General features: G+C 38.4%; 1 protein-coding gene across 4 annotated transcripts in view; it reads right to left on the bottom strand.

The window, feature by feature from the left end:
• The window catches only part of pcnx1 (pecanex 1), a 43,686-nt gene that overhangs the window by 6,465 nt on the left and 15,820 nt on the right, over nucleotides 1-21,401 (bottom strand). For 3 of the 4 annotated variants that reach the window (XM_058795559.1, XM_058795557.1, XM_058795561.1), the window contains 27 exons: nucleotides 21,003-21,096; nucleotides 19,242-19,299; nucleotides 18,749-18,996; nucleotides 18,513-18,666; nucleotides 18,398-18,430; nucleotides 17,527-17,698; nucleotides 17,193-17,303; nucleotides 16,525-16,616; nucleotides 16,305-16,414; nucleotides 16,039-16,144; nucleotides 15,836-15,928; nucleotides 15,084-15,234; nucleotides 14,841-14,982; nucleotides 14,485-14,662; nucleotides 13,696-13,804; nucleotides 13,458-13,587; nucleotides 13,298-13,356; nucleotides 12,980-13,195; nucleotides 9,298-9,551; nucleotides 8,933-9,163; nucleotides 8,206-8,306; nucleotides 7,950-8,100; nucleotides 7,613-7,843; nucleotides 7,229-7,503; nucleotides 6,801-6,973; nucleotides 4,902-5,356; nucleotides 4,677-4,817 (listed from right to left, as the gene is read on the bottom strand). In XM_058795559.1, coding sequence (XP_058651542.1) covers nucleotides 4,677-4,817; nucleotides 4,902-5,356; nucleotides 6,801-6,973; nucleotides 7,229-7,503; nucleotides 7,613-7,843; nucleotides 7,950-8,100; nucleotides 8,206-8,306; nucleotides 8,933-9,163; nucleotides 9,298-9,551; nucleotides 12,980-13,195; nucleotides 13,298-13,356; nucleotides 13,458-13,587; nucleotides 13,696-13,804; nucleotides 14,485-14,662; nucleotides 14,841-14,982; nucleotides 15,084-15,234; nucleotides 15,836-15,928; nucleotides 16,039-16,144; nucleotides 16,305-16,414; nucleotides 16,525-16,616; nucleotides 17,193-17,303; nucleotides 17,527-17,698; nucleotides 18,398-18,430; nucleotides 18,513-18,666; nucleotides 18,749-18,996; nucleotides 19,242-19,299; nucleotides 21,003-21,096 — 4,268 coding nt within the window. The remainder of the gene's footprint in view (nucleotides 1-4,676; nucleotides 4,818-4,901; nucleotides 5,357-6,800; nucleotides 6,974-7,228; nucleotides 7,504-7,612; nucleotides 7,844-7,949; nucleotides 8,101-8,205; nucleotides 8,307-8,932; nucleotides 9,164-9,297; nucleotides 9,552-12,979; nucleotides 13,196-13,297; nucleotides 13,357-13,457; nucleotides 13,588-13,695; nucleotides 13,805-14,484; nucleotides 14,663-14,840; nucleotides 14,983-15,083; nucleotides 15,235-15,835; nucleotides 15,929-16,038; nucleotides 16,145-16,304; nucleotides 16,415-16,524; nucleotides 16,617-17,192; nucleotides 17,304-17,526; nucleotides 17,699-18,397; nucleotides 18,431-18,512; nucleotides 18,667-18,748; nucleotides 18,997-19,241; nucleotides 19,300-21,002; nucleotides 21,097-21,401) is intronic. The other variant, XM_058795560.1, reaches the window with a different exon arrangement.

Raw genomic sequence — 21,401 nt, forward strand, 5'->3', positions numbered from 1 at the left:
TTCAAAAGTTTTTCTGTTTTAATTTTGAGGATTAGAGCTTAAAGCTCATGAAAGTCAAAAATCAGTATCTTAAAATATTAGAATATTTACATTCGAGTTTCAATTAATGACCATCCCTACAGTATAAATTCCGGGTATCTCTTGTTCTTTGAAACCACAATAATGGGGAACACTGCTGACTTGGCAATGATCCAGAAGACGAACATTGACGCCCTCCACAAAGAGGGTAATTCACAGAGGGTCATTATTGAAAGGTGTGGCTGTTTACAGAGTGCTGTATCAAAGCATATTAAATGCAAAGTTGACTGGAAGGAAGAATTTGGGTAGGAAAAGGTGCACAAGCAACAAGGATGGCTGCAAGCTTGAGAATACTGTTAAGCAAAGCTGATTCAACCACTTGGGATAGCTTCACAAGGAGTGGACTGAAGCTGGAGTCGGTGCATCAAGAGTCACCACGCTCAAACGTCTTCAGGAAAAGGGCTACCAAGCCACTTCTGAACCAGAGAAGCGTCTTACCTGGGCTGTGGAGAAAAAGAACTGGACTGTTGCTCAGTGGTCCAAAGTCCTCTTTCCAGATGAAAGTAAATTTTGCATTTCATTTGGAAATCAAGGTCCCAGAGTCTGGAGGAAGAGTGGAGAGGCACAGAATCCATGTTGCTTACAGTCCAGTGTGAAGTTTCCACAGTCGGTGATGATTTGGGCTGCCATGTCATCTGCTGATGTTGGTCCACTGTGTTTTCTGAAGTCCACAGTCAACGCAGCCATCTACCAGGAAATTTTAGAGCACTTCATGCTTCCTTCTGCTGACAAGCTTTGTGGAGATGCTGATTTCATTTTCCAGCAGGATTTGGCACCTGCCCACACTGCCAAAGGTACCAAAAGTTGGTTAAATGACCATGGTGTTTACTGTGCTTGATTGGCCAGCAAACTCGCCTGACCTGAACCTCATAGAGAATCTATGGGGTATTGTCAAGAGGAAGATGAGAGACACCAGACCCAACAATGCAGATGAGCTGAAGGCCACTATCAAAGCAACCTGGGCTTCCATTACACCTGAGCAGTGCCACAGGCTGATTGCCTCCATGCCACACCGAACTGATGCAATAATTAATGCAAAAGGAGCCCCTACCAAGTATTGAGTACATATACAGTAAATGAACATACTTTCCAGAAGGCCAGCAATTCACTAAAAAAATTTTTTTTATTGGACTTATGAAGTATTCTAATTTGTTGAGATTGTGAATTGGTGGGGTTTTGTTAAATGTGAGCCTAAATCATCACAATTAAAAGAACCAAAGACTTAAATTACTTCAGTCTGTGTGCAGTGAATTTATTTAACACACGAGTTTCACAATTTGAGTTGAATTACTGAAATAAATGAACTTTTCCACGACATTCTAATTTATTGAGATGCACCTATATATATATATATATACACAGTGGGTACGGAAAGTATTCAGACACCCTTAAATTTTTCACTCTTTGTTATATTGCAGCCATTTGCTAAAATCATTTAAGTTCTTTTTTTTCCTCATTAATGTACACAGCACCCCATATTGACAGAAAAACACAGAATTGTTGACATTTTGCAGATTTATTAAAAAAGAAAAACTGAAATATCACATGGTCCTAAGTATTCAGACCCTTTGCTGTGACACTCATATTTTTAACTCAGGTGCTGTCCATTTCTTCTGATCATCCTTGAGATGGTTCTACACCTTCATTTGAGTCCAGCTGTGTTTGATTATACTGATTGGACTTGATTAGGAAAGCCACACACCTGTCTATATAAGACCTTACAGCTCACAGTGCATGTCAGAGCAAATGAGAATCATGAGGTCAAAGAAACTGCCTGAAGAGCTCAGAGACAGAATTGTGGCAAGGCACAGATCTGGCCAAGGTTACAAAAAATATTCTGCTGCACTTAAGGTTCCTAAGAGCACAGTGGCCTCCATAATCCTTAAATGGAAGATGTTTGGGACGACCAGAACCCTTCCTAGAGCTGGCCGTCCGGCCAAACTGAGCTATCGGGGGAGAAGAGCCTTGGTGAGAGAGGTAAAGAAGAACCCAAAGATCACTGTGGCTGAGCTCCAGAGATGCAGTCAGGAGATGGGAGAAAGTTGTAGAAAGTCAACCATCACTGCAGCCCTCCACCAGTCGGGGCTTTATGGCAGAGTGGCCCGACGGAAGCCTCTCCTCAGTGCAAGACACATGAAAGCCCGCATGGAGTTTGCTAAAAAAACACCTGAATAAGATTCTCTGGTCTGATAGAACTTTTTGGCCTTAATTCTAAGCGGTATGTGTGGAGAAAACCAGGCACTGCTCCACACCTGTCCAATACAGTCCCAACAGTGAAGCATGGTGGTGGCAGCATCATGCTGTGGGGGTGTTTTTCAGCTGCAGGGACAGGACGACTGGTTGCAATCGAGGGAAAGATGAATGCGGCCAAGTACAGGGATATCCTGGACGAAAACCTTCTCCAGAGTGCTCAGGACCTCAGACTGGGCCGAAGGTTTACCTTCCAACAAGACAATGACCCTAAGCACACAGCTAAAATAACGAAGGAGTGGCTTCACAACAACTCTGTGACTGTTCTTGAATGGCCCAGCCAGAGCCCTGACTTAAACCCAATTGAGCATCTCTGGAGAGACCTAAAAATGGCTGTCCACCAACGTTTACCATCCAACCTGACAGAACTGGAGAGGATCTGCAAGGAGGAATGGCAGAGGATCCCCAAATCCAGGTGTGAAAACTTGTTGCATCTTTCCCAAAAAGACTCATGGCTGTATTAGATCAAAAGTGTGCTTCTACTGAGCAAAGGGTCTGAATACTTAGGACCATGTGATATTTCAGTTTTTCTTTTTTAATAAATCTGCAAAAATGTCAACAATTCTGTGTTTTTCTGTCAATATGGGGTGATGTGTGTACATTAATGAGGAAAAAAAATTAACAAATGATTTTAGCAAATGGCTGCAATATAACAAAGAGTGAAAATTTAAGGGGGTCTGAATACTTTCCGTACCCATTGTATATATATACACACACACACACACACACACACACACACACATTTATGTATATAAAATTGCTCCAATTTCTTTTTAACTTCCTATGACAATACATTTCATATATGGAATTGTAATATATGTACATACAGTATCTCACAGAAGTGAGTACACCCCTCACATTTTTGTAAAAATTAATGTGTTCATCAGTAGCCTAGTTGATGCAATGTTGAAACCCTTTTTAAACCTGAAATGATTTTTGTAAATCCAGTGTTCAAATGCTGTCGCCACCTGACTAATGACTGATCTTTGTGTGAATGTCCACAAAACTGGACTATATATACATATATAATCGTTAGGCTATTTTATAAAGGAAAATTTAAAAGATGAAAAAGAGCAATTAGGGAGAATCAATGATTTATGAATGATTTATTGCTATTTTGTGAATAATATGTAATCATGTAATCCATAAAAAAATAACTGTAGTCTGATTACGAGTATTTTAAAATGTAACTTACTCTGATTAAAAGTACTTTAATTTTTGGAATCTGATTACGTAATCCAGATTACATGTAATCAGTTACTATCCAGCTTTGTGTATATGTATGTATGTATGTATGTGTGTGTATATATATATATATATATATATATATATATATATATATATACATACACTGTGTGCACAATTATTAGGCAAGTGATTATTTTGACCATATCATCATTATAAACTTGAATGCTTATTGGATTTAATGCATATCAGGTGATGTGTATTTGTGTAACGAGGGAGGGTGTGGTCTAAGGAGATCAACACTCTATATCAAGGTGTGCATAATTATTAGGCAGATTCTTCTCCTCAAGAAAAATGGGCCAAAAAAGAGATTAAACTGACTCTGAAAAGTCAAAAATTGTAAAAAGTCTTTCACAGGGATGCAGCACTCTTGAAATATCTAAGATATTGGGGCGTGATCACAGAACCATCAAACATTTTGTAGCAAATAGTCAACAGCGTCGCAAGAAACGTGTCGAGAAGAAAAGACGCAAATTAACTGCCAAAGATTTGAGAAGAATCAAACATGAAGCTACCAGGAACCCATTATCCTCCAGTGCTGCCATATTCCACAACTGCAACCTACCTGGAGTGTCAAGAAGTATGCTTGGCCTTGTAACACTAACGAGTCACGTGACACCGGGGAGATAAAATGGCTAATTGGGACCAGTTTGGACATTTTTTTACTTAGGGGTGTACTCACTTTTGTGGCCAGCGGTTTAGACATTAATGGCTGTGTGTTGAGTTATTTTGAGGGGACAGCAATTAAACAGCATGTAATTTCTTCAGTGTTGTCACATGAAAAGATATAATAAAATATTTACAAAAATGTGAGAGGAGTACTCACTTCTGTGAGATACTGTATATTACATTTGTCTACTCTATGGGGACTGTGTTGTTTTAGTTTTTTTTTTTTAAATTTGTATTTAGCTTTAATTTATTTTTAATTCTTAGTAATTTATAACTTTATAATATTTAACTTATTTTAGTTAGATGTCAAGACAACATTTATAATTTGATCTTTTTTAGGTTTTCATTTGATATTTATATTTTATTTCAATTACAAAAATGATTTTTTAAAAGTGTCAGTTATCAATAACAACACTGGTGTGTGATGTACTCACGTGACCCTCCATGCCTTCTAGGGGACTCCAGTCCCTCCAAAAGTTGCGTCCAGATCTCAGTCTCATGCTCTCATCTGGCCACACCAGCTCCTTCCTCTTGGGATGATTCATTACATCCAACACCTGACTCACATCCACAATCTACACACAAAACATGCATATGCTTCATTATTACAACAAATTTCACACAATTAAGATTCAAATACGAGAAAGCCAGACACTCGCCTGCACTCTGTAGGAAATGTCGTCCCTTCTCAGACAGGACAGCGAGGGATTGTGATGATGATGGTGGATGTAGTGAAGATGATGGTGGGGGTGAGGATGGTTGTCCGTCCCCAGCCCTAAGGCTTCGTTTCCCAGCAGGCTGGCAAGCGTGTGGGCGTGTCGTTTGCAGGGCGGGATGGAGTGGGCTGAGAGGGAGCTGGAGGGGCCGGGTGGGTCGGGGATGGCGGCTGACGCGTTGGTGCCCAGCCGGAGCTGGAGGGAAGTGGGCAGAGTACGGAGAGAGAGCTGGCTGCTGGAGGAACGTCTGCAGGGCTCCAGACCCGTCACAGACGTGCGGAGTGAAGACTGGCGGCTGCTGCTGTGACGATACGAGGATGACTGACTGATGACAGACGCACGAGCAGGAGACTGACGAACCAAACCAGACTGCACTGACTGAGAACTCTGACTTGTACCTGAAGAGACAGAGAGAGACTAGATTACTTTTTATCTATCTATCTATCTATCTATCCATTCATTATTTATCCATCTATTTATCCATCTTTCTATCTATCTATCTATCTATCCATTCATCTATCTATATGTTCATCAATTCATCCATTCATTTATCTGTTTTTATCTATCCATATCCATCTGTTCATCTAACTATATATCCTTCAGTTTACTTCGGGTTCGAGTCTCAGGTCCGGCAGCGATTGTCGGTGGGGGGAGTGAATATCCAGCACTCTCTCCACCCTCAATTCCACGACTGAGGTGAGACCCTTGAGCAAGGCACCGAACCCCCAACTGCTCCCTGGGCACCGCAGAATTGGCTGCCCACTGCTCCGGGTGTGTGTTCACGGTGTGTGTGTTTGTTCACTGCTGTGTGCGCACTTGGATGGGTTAAATGCAGAGCACAAATTCAAAGTATGGGTCACCATACTTGGCCACAAGTCACCTCCTCCTCCTTATCCATCCATCTGTTTATCTGTTTTTTATCTATCCATTGTTAATCTCTTTTTATCTATTCATTTGTTCACCTATCCATCCATTTTATCTGTCCATCCATGTATCTATTTTTCAAATCTATCATCCATCTCTCTTTTTATCTATTTTTCAATCCATTCATCTATCTTTTAATCTATACATCCTTTCATCTGTTTAACTACATTTTTATCCATCCATCCATCTCTCCATTAATCTATTTATCTATCCATCAGTCCATCCATACATCCCTCTGCTTATCGATCTTTTAATCTGTCATCCATCTATTTATCTTTTTATTCTATCTATCATACATCTATCCATCCATCCACACATCCATCAATTTATCTTTTTATTCTATCCATCCATCTGTCTTTTTATCTATCATCCATCCATTTATCTATATTATTTATTTATTTATTTATTATTTATCCATTCATCATTCTATCCTTCAGTCCATTTATCTTTTTATCCATCCATCAGTCCATCCATCTATCCGTCCATTCATCTATCAATCAGTCTGTCTAGCCATCCATCCGACTGTCTACTTTATCCATCCATTCATCCATCCATTTATCTATCTTTTTACCCATCCATCCATCTGTCTACATGTCTGTCCAACAAGATTTAAATTAGGCCTAAATAAACTTCACAATCTTTCAACTTTTCACAACACTTTGTCACGCCAACATGCAATGCTTGTTTTGATTAACTTTTCTAGTTTTGTTCCACTTTTGCTGAGAATTTGGCAATAAACATATATTATACCTATAAAGAGTCATGTTAAACCTAAAAACTCTGATAAAGTGCAAATATTAACCAGGTAAGGCCTCATTAAAATACAAAATACATCATATTTATATGGAAATTACACAGTAAACGTGTGTGTGTGTGTTCAAGCAGTAAGTGATGTCTAAGCACTGATGGTGTGTTTACCCAGAGAATGAGGCGTGTAAGCGTGCAGCACTGTGGGTCCTGAGCTGTGTTGGGAATCACTCGCTGCTGTCCCAGAATTCCCAGAATTCCCACTGCCACACGACAAGCCACCCGCATCACAATCTTCAACATTCCCGCCACTGTTACAGCCAGCGCCACAACCCTTACGCAGTCTGCAGTGAAAGAGAAAAGTTCTGTTAGTATGACAATCATAACATGTCCAGCTTTCCTGTAGCTCAAATAGTAGAGCATGGCGCTAGCAACGCCAAGATCATGGGTTCGATTCCCAGGGAAAGCAAGAGCTGATAAAATGTAAAAACTGTAACTTGAATGCAATGTAAGTCGCTTTGGATAAAAGCGTCTGCCAAATGCATAAATGTAAATGTAAATGTCCATTCTCGTTCATTCAACCACACACACACACAAACCTTTGCCACGTGTTGACGATAAAGTTTCGTATGTTGGCGATGCTGATTGGTCCTCCCAGTATGTGTCCCAGCTGGGGGTGTGTATTACAATAAGATGTTGTCAGGGGCGAGACATAGATGGGATATCCGATTGGCTGGTCGCATGAAGAGTTGATCATATTGCGTAGTGCTTGCTTGGCATTCTGGATGCTTCCACGCTCCGGGTTTCGGTTCCGCAAAAACACCAATTCCTGCTGCTGTCCTGCCCACAGGCCGCGCACACACTCCTTATTCACCTAAGAACGTGCACACATGGAAAATCATTTATATGCTAATAAAATAAGTTGTCTTTTCCCTGTCAGTCTGCTTTCTTCCAATTGATCCTGTCTTTTTGTCCTCACTCACCTTTATTACCCTGAAGCTGAGGTAGCGTCTGTTAAGCATGATGATCTTGTATTCGTTGGTGCCTTCGTCCAATACATGTCTGAGGGCGAGCAGAGAAGGAGAGTTGGACAGGACAGCGCTGCGCCAGGCCGGGTCACCCTCGTGAGCAATCACCAGTGTCTGCTCGTGCGAAGAAATCGCCTCAAACAACACAGATGATTCCTCATACTCATCAGGGGAGGTGAAGTGATCCTGCAGAGAGAGTTTAAATCTGGTTAAAATATACCCAAAAAGCATAAAATAATATAAGTCACATTTGATGTGACAGAGAACAGATGACATTAAGTCTCACACCCACCTGGTGCAGTTTAAGTGACATGCGAATTCCAGGGACAACCACCTTCCTCAGCAGTTCCATGTCAGTAAAGATCCATTCGTCTCTTACAGATGAGATCCGGAAATCTCCCTTAAACAAGGCATGCAGCCCATATAGGAAAGACTCCAGATTACTGTAACACAAACACACACCATCAGAACAAACCAATCGCATAAAATGTCTTCTTAACAAGCTTCATTGGAAAACTCCATCAGAGTAAAGGATTTTGCTCCCCCACCTGGACATATGGTGAGATGCAGTTCCCAGGGCTCTTCTTCCCAAAACACACAGACCGTAACACAGTAAAACCAACGCAGAGTCTTTCTCACTGTCCAGTGGCTGAAAGAAATAGAGAATGAGATGGCAGGAAGGTAAAAAGTTTGTTTACAAACACTACAGCTTCTCAAAGAAATTAATACTTTTATACAGCAAGAATGCATTAAATGACAGGAGACTTTTTTTTTTTTTTCAAAACTACTACTACTACTTATAAAAAAGACAATTAAATGCTGTTCTTTCGAACTTTCTAATGAAAAAAAAAATCCTAAAAATCCTTAAAAACGTACCATGGTTTCCACAAAAAATATTAAGCAGCACAAATTAAATGTTTCTTGAGCTCCAAATCAGCATTTTAGAATTATTTCTGAAGGATAATGTGACACTGAAGACTGCAGTAATGATGCTGAAAATTCAGCTTTGGATCACAGGAATAAATTACATTTTAAATTATATTGAAATAGAAAACAGACACTTTAAATTGCAATAATATTGTACAGTATTACTGTTTGTACTGTACTTTTTTATCACATAAATGCAGTCTTGAGTACAAAAAATATTTTTGTTAAAAAACATTTTTAAAAAAATCATACTGACCCCAAATTTCTAAATGGTAGCTTAGATTAATTTTGCACTCATCAGTTTTAACATATTCATCAGACATGTTGTGTGGCTGAGCATGAGTTTACCTTCTCTCTCCGTGAGTTGCAGTACTGGATCCAGCTGAGGTAGACAGAGCAGAAACTGTCTCTGGAGATTCCAGCCAGTCTGTGGTCATAGTCTTCATCAATATTGGGGTTAAACGTGGGATCTAGGTCAACATAATTTCGTTCTCCGCAGCTCTTCAAGCCCTCCAGAAGGGCTTCATTCGCCAGCCACTCCTCCAGTTTAGGAGATGCAATGACATAGTAAACGATGCCCTACAAACATAAACACACATATAAAAGCATTTTCAAAAATTCAAGACATTATTATTTTTTATTTTTTTTAAATCTCACCTAGCCAATTATCAAAAGAGCAGTTTGGAACAGGATTGGAAGATTTTTCTGCTGACCTTAACATAGTAGGTGGTGAGGATTCGCCGCAGATCAAACACCTGCAGCATAGACGCGGCACTGTTATCGGTGATGCTGTAGCCCTCCAGGGCGTATTTAGTGACCAGAACCTCCCAGGCCAACCAGCGCTGCCCGAACGCAGCATTAAAGGACAGCAGATGGGGGAGGTGACCAGGCTCACAGCAACAACAGCTTTCATCTTCTTCAACTCCCTCTGTTATCGCCTCCACCTCCCTCTGCTGGCAGTACGTCCCTGAGATAGAGAGAGGAAAAGAAATGAAACAGAATATTTTAACTGGATTCTTATAATCCTTTCAATATTAATAACTCATTTAAAATGTTATATGGTCCCTGGAAATGCAAAGGGTTGTCCTAGCTACACTGCATTGAAGATATGTAAACGATTTCTATTATTGATTAGTTACCTCCTCAATCTGAGCAACCACACCCCCACCTAGTTGCTGAATACTAAACAGGCATTGTAAATCTTATTAATGTTACTAACTTATTGATTTCTGAATGACCTGTTTTTGAGGCTTAATTTCTACAAACGGTTTTGGTGGACTGGGGAGAAAGCTTTCATTTCTAAATTTAGAGTACAGTGAGCCATTATATATTTAAAAAGAGCAAGCAAAATCCAGTTTTTCCATAATATGTTACATTTCAAGAACTATAACGGTCAGAATTTACACTGATGTTCAAAAGTTTGGGGTCTGTAATACGATTTCATGTTTTGGAAAGAAGTTGTTCACCATTTTTTGACCAATATACAGTAAAAACAGTAATTTTGTATAATATTTTTACATTTTAAAACGATTGTTTTCTATTTGAATATATTTTAAAGGGGTCATATGATGCTATTTTAAAAGGTCATTATTTTGTGTATTTGGTGTAACAGAATATGTTGACATGCTTTAATGTTCAAAAACCACATTATTTTTTAAAATTCTGTACATTATTGTAGTTCCTCTATGCCCCGCCTCTCAAACAAGTCGTTTTCTACAAAGCCCCTCCTTCCGACAAGCACAGTCTGCTCTGATTGGCCAACTGACCCAGTGCATTATGATTGGCCAAACACCACAAGCACATGTCGGAAATGTAATGTCCCTTTCCATAAATGCGAGCTTCAGCTTCCAAATTAAATGTAATGACAGTTAATAATGTCCTTAGTTTTACCATCAGTTCAAGCCGAAAGGGGAACAGAGTTGCGTGACAGACACAGTGATGATGCTCGTATGTATTTGCACACAAGCCGCGGTTAAGACAGCTGACTCCACTGTGATGTGAGTGACCCTGTCTCTCTCTCACACACGTGCACACCCACACACATGACGCGATACTCTACACTGCACATAACTCTGCATTTGAACAGTCAATAGCAAATACTTAAACTATTAACAAAACATACTTACAGTCGCTGATTCAGAAGCGCCAGATTGTCATAGCAAAGTAAGAATTGACCCATTTTTTTTTAGAAATGGCTTTCGCACAGCCAGCCTTGTACTCTCCTAGGTTCACGTCGTCCATAAAATGCGTTGCACAAATTCAAACATTTGGGTCGTGCTGTTCTGTTGTAAGTAATCTTAATGATTCCTAACTGCATCTACTTTTCGGAAGGCCAAATAAAGTGCTTTTGCATTCACACAGAAACACACAGCGTCGCCCTGACATGGCTGCATCAACACTACTGCGGTTACTGAAACCACGCCTTCTTTGTTTGTGTGAACATTTGGGGTGGCATTACGCAAATATTTCCACATCGTGACGTAGACATGTGGGGCCGTGTTTTAATGAGTAGAGATGGGCGATACCTCTTATTTTATTTTCGATCCGATACCGATATTTTCAAGCCTAGTATCGTCGATATCGATACCGATACCGATACCGATACCTAAACTAAACTAAACTAAACTAAACTAAACTAAACTAAACTAAACTAAACTAAACTAAACTAAACTGATCTTTTAAATTATTAAAAGAGTATAATCAGTAATTATACTCACTTAATATTAGATTTTAAAGCGATGTTTTGTTTTGTTTTTACATTTCATAGGCCTTTTTTTTTGTTTATACTGTCAGAAATAAAATATGCTAAAATTGTATTTTAGCCCTTTACTGGGGCAGTAACCTCATGAAAAATAATCATGGTGTTACATAAGTACTAAAATGTATTATTATTATTACCACGGTAAATTTGTGGTTACTGCAGTTTTACTACAAATACTGTGGTAAACTGTGGTTACTGCAATAAAACCATGGTTAATTTTTGTAAAAGGCTTCCAGGCTGCTGTACTCCTAAAGATGAAACTTAAGCATTTTTTTTTCTCACAGATTTATAAACAGCAATTACAGAACCTAACACAATCCATTTGAACTTTTAACAACCAGTTTAAATAAATTTACTTGCATAAACTAGCCTATTTAAAATAAATATTACATAAACCAAGTTTGGGGTTATTAAGATTTTGTAATATTTTTTAAATAAGCCTCATGCTCACCAAGGCTGCACTTATTTGAACAAAAATACAGTAAAAACAGCAATATTGTGAAATATAACCATTAAAATAACTATTTTCTATTTTAATATATTCTAAAATGCATCTGTGATCAGAGTTGAATTTTCAGCATCATTCAGTGTCACATGATCCTTCAGAAATAATTCTAATATCATTTGCTGCTCAAGAAACATTTCTGATTATTATTGCTGCTTCATATTTGTGTGGAAACCGTGATGCACTTTTCAGAATTAATTTTATACATAGTAACAATGATATTTAATGTAATGTAATAATGTGGCAATGCTTTCTTAAGATCTACTTATGCTTCTGATGCTTTAGGAAAACGCAGCTCTATTTGAACAAACACTGTGACTGAGCCATGCGTCTGCAGCGAACGCAGTCTGTGATTGATTGGTTCTGTCTTTCAGCATTTGCGTGTGTTCCGATGAGCAGGAGAAATAGCTCTAACTAACACAATTAGACTAACACTTAGAAGCTTATTTTATGCACCAAATTTCTTGATAAATAAAGTTAGTGGTTAAAAAATTCACTTTTTACATGAGTATCGAAAGTATCGATACTTTAGGATCGATCCGCCCATCCCTATTAATGAGGCGTTTTAGCCGGTCTAGATCAGCCTTATCTTTTAGATAGAATAAATCCTTTTGTGGGAGACTTTGAGCTTTGTAACTCTGCAGATCTTATACATGCACAAACAGCTACATACCACATTAAAGAAAAGGAAAAATAGAAATCGCATCATATGACCCCTTTAAAAATGTGATTTCTACCTGTGATGGCAAAGCTGGATTTTTAGCAGCCATTACTTCTGTTTGCAGTGTCATCACATGTTCCTTCACAAATCATTCTAATATGCCAATTCCATGCTCAAGGAACTTTTTTGTTATTATCAATGTTGAAAAAAGTTGTACTGCTTAATATTTTTTTGTGGAAATTGTGATACCTTTTTTCAGGATTCTTTAATGAATAGAAAGGAACAGAATTAGTTTGAAATAGTAACATTTAGCTTTTGCAACATAAATATCTTTACTTTCATTTTAGATCAATTTAATGCATCTATGATGAATAAAAGTATTCATTTCTTTCATAAAAATCTTACTGACACCAGACTTTTGTAACTATTTGATTTATTGTTTGTTTCTTTTTCTCTTCCTCTCCTCACCTCTAAACTCAAGTCCTCTGAGCTGGAAAGTGATGAGACCGTTGCCGATCTCAACCAGGTGAACGAGAGCGTTGAGGTAATCAGATGCCAGGATGAAGCAGTCTCCGGTGCTGTAGTTTCCCCAGCGGCCCAGCTGCAGGTCTCCACACAGAGAATGCTGCAGGGACCGCGTCAAGTGCTCATAGAAGATGGAGTTCAGGTTATTATCATCTGAACCTGACAACATGAGAGATGAGATATCTGTAAAACAAAACTAGTCCACCATGGGCAAATTACAAATGATTTTACATTTACAACAGATAATGTATCTAGTTGTACCTGGGTTTCTGTCAAGCTGTGAAGCAAGTCTAGTGTTGGAGTGATCGACCCGCTTAGTACTGAAACACAAAAATTAAATTAACAATCTCATAAATATTTTGTGGGTTGGGCTAAAAAGGCCAAAGGAAATTGGAGGTACTGATATTCAAGAGCGTCTTACTTGTATTCTCTCTCCCAGAAGCGCACAGGTCGTACGTAGGAGCTGATGAAAATGGCACTGCCAAGAAAAGGGTTTAATGGAGTGGAGAACACAGCAGACACAATGGCCTGTACAAACAACATGGCAGAGTCTGGAGGGGGCGGAGTCAAGGAAGAACAGAGAGAATCACAAAGACACCTGAATTTGACAAAGCCTGTAAAATATCTTAAATCTGGAACACGATGTGTGTTTAGGATACGTGGCACTGCAAACGGCTGGGCGAAGGCATGGAAGGCAGAGCCCCAGGTAATCTGCCACGGTGCGATGTAGGTATAAACAAACTTCAACTTATAAAAGAGCTCCCATAACTACAAAAGATAATATATCACAGAGTTATATAATAGACATTTTGCACAGTATCTAAAAAACCAACAATTTATAATGTAAGAGAAGCAGAGAGGGGTAGTATAATCTTAAGGGGTTTGTTTACGATTTTAGATTACACTGCTTAATATGGCTTTTTACATAAAACATAATGAAATTAAATAAAAAAATAAAATAAAATAAAATAACGTTGATTTGAGCTACAGAGAATAGAGAGAAGTAGGGGGTCAATCATGTGAAGGGGTTTATTTTGTGGTAATGACTGACTTTACATTATGCCGCTTAATACAGCGTTTTACAAAATTAAGATAAAAATAAAATAAAATAAAATAAAATAGTGATTTTAGTTATAAAGAATAAAGTTAATGTAAAGTGATATGAGACACATGAAATTAGAAATTTGGTTGCCTGGGATAATAAACACAGCTGTAACTGACCAATTATTTCAGATTTCATCTGTTCCTTAGTAATCAATATAACTAACAGAATGTTACAAGTGTCCTTAAGTCATGTCTGGAGTCTAGACTGACTTGGAAATGCTCAAATTTAGTACAATATCACAAATCTGCAACTCTGTACTTCATGAGAAGGTATAGCCTATATCAAACCCATGAAAGAGTAAAAGGTCAAGACAAGAATTGATGCTATAGGAAAGAGGGCTGACCTTGCTGAAAATGATGGACATAACAAAAAGATCCAGCAGCAACGTCTCAGAAAACTGCTGGTAATCAAATGTGAAGAACAGGACCGTGAAGAGGACAGTGACATACTGATATGTTGGACTACTGAAGGAACAACGCAGCAGCTTCAGCCCAGCGATAGTTATCACTAGAGCCCCGACCCTGAGAGAGAGAGAGAAAGAATTCATTGACTGCTTGTAAATGATAGCGCAGAAAAATGTTGAGCTGATACACAACAATGAGGTGCAGACAGTCAATCAGTTCATCAATAAAAAAACAACTGTTAACAATGAATGAAAAGACATAAGACATGAGGTCAGATAGAAGAGGTAATACTGACTCTGTGTTGAGTTTCCTGGGGCTGGCGAGCTCCTGCGCGCTGCCACTCAGCTCATTAAGCACAACGAGTGGATAGAGGATGTTTTTCTCCACAAATAGCAGCCACACATGTGTACACTCAAACCACATGACATGGGCAGCACCTGCACACAGAAAACACACACACAGTTCAGTGCTGTTAATGTTAACTGAGTCCCAGCAGAATAACAGTGTTATCGTTACAGAACTTAAATTTGTGACTTACCCCGGATCTCAAACTGATAGTACTCCCTGGTTTTGAGCAGCGGGTGTGAGAAACAGTACCAGGGTAACTGCTTCCTCATTTGGGGCAACAGGTAGTGAGTCAACAGCCCTACTGCCCCAACCAGACCATACAGAACATAGCTCAAAAAAGGCTAGAAAAGAAGAAAGAGGGACAAGAACTGTCAACAACTGCCTATTTATTATCCTTTGGAGATTTACTATCCGTTGTTTGATTCTGATTATTATTACAATTTAAAATAACTGTTTTGTATTTTGATATATTTAAAAATGTAATTTACTCCTGTGATGGCAAAGCTAAATTTTCTTCAATGTCTTATGATCCTTCAGAAATCATTCTAATATACCGATTTGCAGCTCAAGAAATATTTCTTATTATTATTAATGTTAAAACAGTTAAAACAGCTGTTTTTTTTATATATATAAAAACCATGATACATTTTTTCAAGGATTCTATGATGGAATAAAATCGTATTGACCCTTATTGAACAATTTAATGGTATTGTATATTGGCCAATATTAGATTTTGTCAATTTGATTTTATTGTGCATATGATGTCTAAATTCACTTTTTAGTGTTTTAGTTTTAATTTTGTTGACCCTTGACCAAAATAATATAGAATATATATTAATATGGCCATGTATCGGTTATTGGCCACAACATGCAAATAATTATCAGCATATTGGTATTGGCCAGAATTTTAATAATGCTGCATCTCTAAACATAGTGTTTTACCTGTAAGGCAATGAAGACGGTGCTGACATGAATGGCGAAATACAGGACAGCAATGACGACGCACACAATCACATCTGACTGTAGTCTCTCATTCTGTAGCCAGAGAGAAAAAAACAGACACAGATGCATCATTCAAGACAGAAGAGACCATTTGTGTCTATTTACATGTTTGTATCTATGTTTGTGAGATTTATACTGCTCACCACAGAGCTGCGGAGTTTCTCAGGTAAAGGATCCTGAACTTCAGAAAGGGGGTCCTCTGGATTTTTCTCTTTCACATTAGGGAAGACCTTTGATTGCAATAATGAACTACACATACACGGGACAGTATTAAAATTCACAAAATTCAAACTAACCACAACAAAATGTCCTTAAATATAAATTCTGAGAAAGTAGAGTACCTAAAGCAGGAAAACTGCAAGAATTATTTATCAAAAACACAAACCCACACACTCGCAGGAAGACTTACATGAGAACAGAGGGGTCACTGCATTGGCGGCTGAGATGGTATGAAACAGCAACCAGCAGCCCACAAAACACTGAGAAAAGCACAGGAATGTGCTGAGGATCCCACGAGTCCTGAAAACAAACATAATATTCAGAGGAATATTTAATGTGCTCAACACAGAACAATCCAACATCCATACAAATACAACTGAATCCATAAAGAATGTAGAGTGATTCATCACCTTTAGGGCGCCATAGCAGAATCCATAGAGCATCGCTATGGTGACGACGCTGCGTACAACACTATAGAGAGCTGAGAGCAGACTGGTGCATGCTGGGAGTGAGGACAGACATAACAATGAGTCTCTGAAACAACAATCTCCACACAAACAACACAGTTTTGTAGTTTATTAAAGAAACAGTAAACTCATAAGACCTTCGTTCATCTTCAGGACACAAATTAAGATATTTTTGATGAAATCCGTGAGCTCTCTGACATCAGTGGTTCAACTGTAACTTTATGAAGCTACGAGAATACTTTTTGTGCACAAAGAAAACAAAACTAACAACTTTATTCAACGATTTCTTATTTTCCTGGTCAGTCCGCTGCCATTCACAAGAGTACCACGACGCATGAAGAGAAGAAACCAATTAATAAAGTCCGTATTTTTGTTTTCTTTGTGCACAAAAAGTATTCTCGTAGCTTCATAAAATTACAGTTGAACCACTGATGTCACATGGACTATTTTAATGATGTCCTTACTACGTCATTAATAATACATTATTAAAATCAAAAGTCATTAATAGCAATAATAATTCGTTAAAATTCAAAGGAATCATTTCAGAAACAATCACAGATGCATACGCTTATTTTTCCCAGTCCTAATGTAAAAGTGTGCATATGTTTTACCATTTCCTCCAAAGACATGAATGTCAAGTTGCTCAAGCAGGTACATGACGAAAGTGTTAATCTGAGGGAGCAGCCCAACGAAGAAGATGATGGGAAAGCACAGGGTGAAAACTGGAGAGAGAGAAAGAGAGAGAGAGAAAATGTAAAGCTGGAGTACTTGAGCCTCGTCACATCAGCAGCATTTTCTCTGTACTCAGCTCTGGAATGTCTTTCCACTTTTATAGGAATGCTGAGAAAAATCTTACAGCATGCTGATTTCAATAAAAGAGCAAAACAATAACTGCTACATATTCATCGGCTGGGAATTTATGTCCTCGTGTGTATCAGCACTCACCAATGAGGAGATCCCGCGCCTGAGACAGCAGGACGGAGCTGGTGAGAGCGACTCCATACAGAGACACTGCCGTGGAGCTGCTGTTTACACTCCCATAGTGCAACAGCCAAATCAGCCCACAGCACAGACAGAAATACACAGGCCTGCTGTAAGCGATGATTCGATTATGACCCTAAACAAACATGCACAGAAGGGAGAGAAAAACATTGCATCTTTGAACTAAGACCCCCAATCTGTCATTTAACTTAAAATGTTTTTTTCTATAATTGATCGCAATTTATCATGTTGCTATTAATTAAATAACATATATAATCATGAATATACACCAAAGGACTGAGGGAAATATGACTGAAAATTTTTGAAAGGAGTCTATTTTGCTCATCAAGGCTGCATTTATTTGATCAACAATAAACAGTAAAAACAGTAATACTGTGAAATATTACTACTATTTAAAATGTAACTTCTATTTTAATATATTTTAAAAGGTAACTTAATTTTGTGTGACGGCAAAGCCTAATTTTCAGCAGCCATTACTCCAGTCTTCAAAGTCACATGATCCTTCAGAAATCATTCTAATATGATGATTTGGTGCTCAAGAAACATTCTTATCATCTTCATTTTCATGTTGAAAATGGTTATGCTTGGTTACCAACATTATACAAAACATCATCTTTTGTGTTCAGCAGAAGAAAGAAATTCTTACAGGTTTGGAACAACTTAAGGTTGATTAAATGATGACAGAACTTTCATTTTTGGGTGAACCATCCCTTTAATCACCGAAATGAACACATTAATTTTTCCAGTACTAATTTACATGCTTTTCGCTCATTGTAATTAGGTGTGTTATCGTATTTGAATGTGTTTTACTCACATGTCGGGGTGATGAAGAGTCAGGTTGGACACTCTGATTGAAGAACAGAAAGACAAATTTTAATTAAAAATTATTCGTTAAATTGGTGTGTATTTGAAAAATGTGTGATTCTCACCTTCAGCAATGAGTACTGGCAACTGGCAATAACGAGGCAGAACTGAAAGACCCAAATGTCAGTGAAGAAGCCATTAACTAGCAGCACAGAACCTAGGAAGGCCACAAGAACCGCCAGAGCCACTGAAAGCACATTCTCCAGAACCTCCCGGTTCCTGATAAACACACATAAACACATGCAAGGATATGAGCTGAGACACATCAGTAATACACATTAATGTGTGTGTTTTTGTGTACCTGTCAAAGAGGGCAAGTAGTGTGAGTCTGTCAAAGTGCAGCCCGACCCACAGGTACGGCAGCAGCCAGAGACGGTAGTACTGCTTGGTTTTGTGTGGGTGCGTGTGTGAGTGTGTGTGATTATGCGTGGAGTCCTGCGAGCGGTGCGGCGCCTCCTGTAGGTCAGGACTCCCGTCCACATCGTGCTGTTCCAACAGCTCTGGGTCCATGGACAGCAAACGATTCAGACGCATCTGAGGGAAGGAGAACTAAGCCAGGGTGAGTTTACACACACACACACACACACACACACACACACACACACACAAAGCTCATTGCCTCAACTGTGCTGCTTCTCATAAGCACTATTGTGTGCAATTCATAATCTCATATTGTCTGTATGTCAATGTATTTTCTCAGTCTGTGGCTGAATTATATATCTGAGTGTTTGTATAAAGAAAACATTCAGTGTGTGTGTGTGCGTGCGTGTGTGTGTGTGTTGTGTAGCACTCACCAGGTCATGAGGGTAAAAACGAACTGAGGTAGAACTGGAGAGGTGGGAGTCTGTTTCCCTGCAGAAAGAAAGACTTTGTTAGCGCTGATATATTCAAGGATTCTGGGTTCTGGTTGTACTGTACACTGCTGTATTATAGTAAACTAAAACTAAATCTAAAACCATTCAGAAAACATTTTACTTGAAATAAAATAAATGTTTACTGAAATAAAATAAAATGAAAAAATTGTTTCAACCTTTTTTTTTTAAACTTTAGCTAGTCACCAAAGCAACATGTATAATTTTAATTTAGTTCAACTTGATATACTAAAATGACTAAAACTGAAATATGAATTAATACAAACTATATAGACACATTAAAACACTAATAAAAATGACAAAATACTAGGGCTGTAACGTCCCAGTCGATTAGTCGATTAATTGGTCGATACGGTCTGGTTCGACCAAAATTCTGATTGGTCGATTTTTTGCCGCGCTCATTTCATCAGTTTGGCCGCGCTCATTTCATCAGGTGGAAAGCACTAATTGCTAATGGGGGTGTTTTCAGAGCACCCCTGTTTCACAGGTAACAGTCTGTTTTCAGAACACCCCTATTGTTTTCAATTAGCCCAACCCACTGGAGAAGAGAGACAGATAAGTAGGCTTTAGAAGGTTTGATGCTGAATATTATTTATTTAATAATAAGCTAGTGGACTCAGCGGTTTGGAACACATATCAATATACATCAGTCCTATTCTAACATGTCAACAACAAAAAAATCGACAGTGTGGCAGCATTTTGTTAAAATTAATAACGGGAAAAAGGTTGAATGCAAAGTTTGCAAGCAACAGTTTGCCTTCCACAGCTCGACGACAAACATGACGTATCATCTGAAAGCGGTAAGCTAACTTGTCTGCGTTAGGTTGCCCTGTCTGTTTTTGAGTAGGCTACATGAACATATCAGAATTGGCATATTTCAATATTTTAGTGTAATAATCGTTTTATAACTGCAGGCGCACACATCCGTAATGACGGTAGAATCCCCCAGACAAACCCAGACCACGCTGGATTTTAAGCCTCCTTTATCATCCAAACGGAAAAATAATATCACGGAAGGAATTGTTAACTTTAAATATTCTTTTTTTATTAAAGTGGACGCGCATTTTGTGTTTATTAAGAGTAAAAGCTTTAAGTCTCTTATGTTCAGCCTCGCTCTGTGCGAGCTGCAGAGCGGCTGAAATGATAGTGTCTGACAGTTATACTCATAACATATGACAAAAATAATTTTCTAAATTATGTTGCACATTCCTCAAAAGTTCTTGTGATATCACTAGTTGACAACATAGTACTGTTTTCAGAAATCACAGGCTATGATATTGCGCAGGTGCACGTGATGCACCGCTGTCAGAGACGACAGACTCGTGTGTCAGACTCATTTCAGTGCAAAATAATTAGGTCAAAAACGATTTAATATACTGCAAATAGCCTATTAGCTTTTTATGTTTATTTATAATTAATTTAGGCAGACAACAAGGCTACCAAGTACTGAGCACAGTGCGCATCTAATTAATGTAACGTACATTTTTTTTTCTCCACGTCATTTTTAGTCGATTTTTAGTCGAAAGTTTCAGGACTTCAGTCGACCAAGATTTTCTTTGGTTGATTACAGCCCTACAAAATTACTCCAACCTATAACTAAAATGAAAATGTGAAATTTAAAATATTATAAATATTAATACTAATTATTTTAGTATCACAATAACAACACTGGCAGTAACTCACCAGAGGTTGTTGGAGGCTCGCCTTGTTGCAGGTTCAAAGTTCACCAGGGACATGTCACATCCTCCGACCTCATAGAGAGGTGGGGTCAGCTTCCCTGAGTCACACAAACACACAAAGGGTCAAGGGTCACATAACAGACATCACAAAGGTTCATATTAGTGTGGCACTTAAGCCTTTTGCCACAGACAGAACACTGACCCCCAATACAAGAGTTAAAAAATTAACTCTTTACAGCCTGCAACAACATTAAATGTTATGGTTTCCATTAGGTGATCTGATCACAAGTGGAAAACACTAAATACAGATGTAAATTGTGTCCAAAACATTTGTTAATCTGACCAAATAAAACCAAATTCAGAAACACTTGTTAAAATTTAAGCCCATTAATCCAAGTGCGTG

Source organism: Onychostoma macrolepis, chromosome 13 (genome assembly GCF_012432095.1).
Source record: "Onychostoma macrolepis isolate SWU-2019 chromosome 13, ASM1243209v1, whole genome shotgun sequence".
NCBI lineage: Eukaryota > Metazoa > Chordata > Actinopteri > Cypriniformes > Cyprinidae > Onychostoma > Onychostoma macrolepis.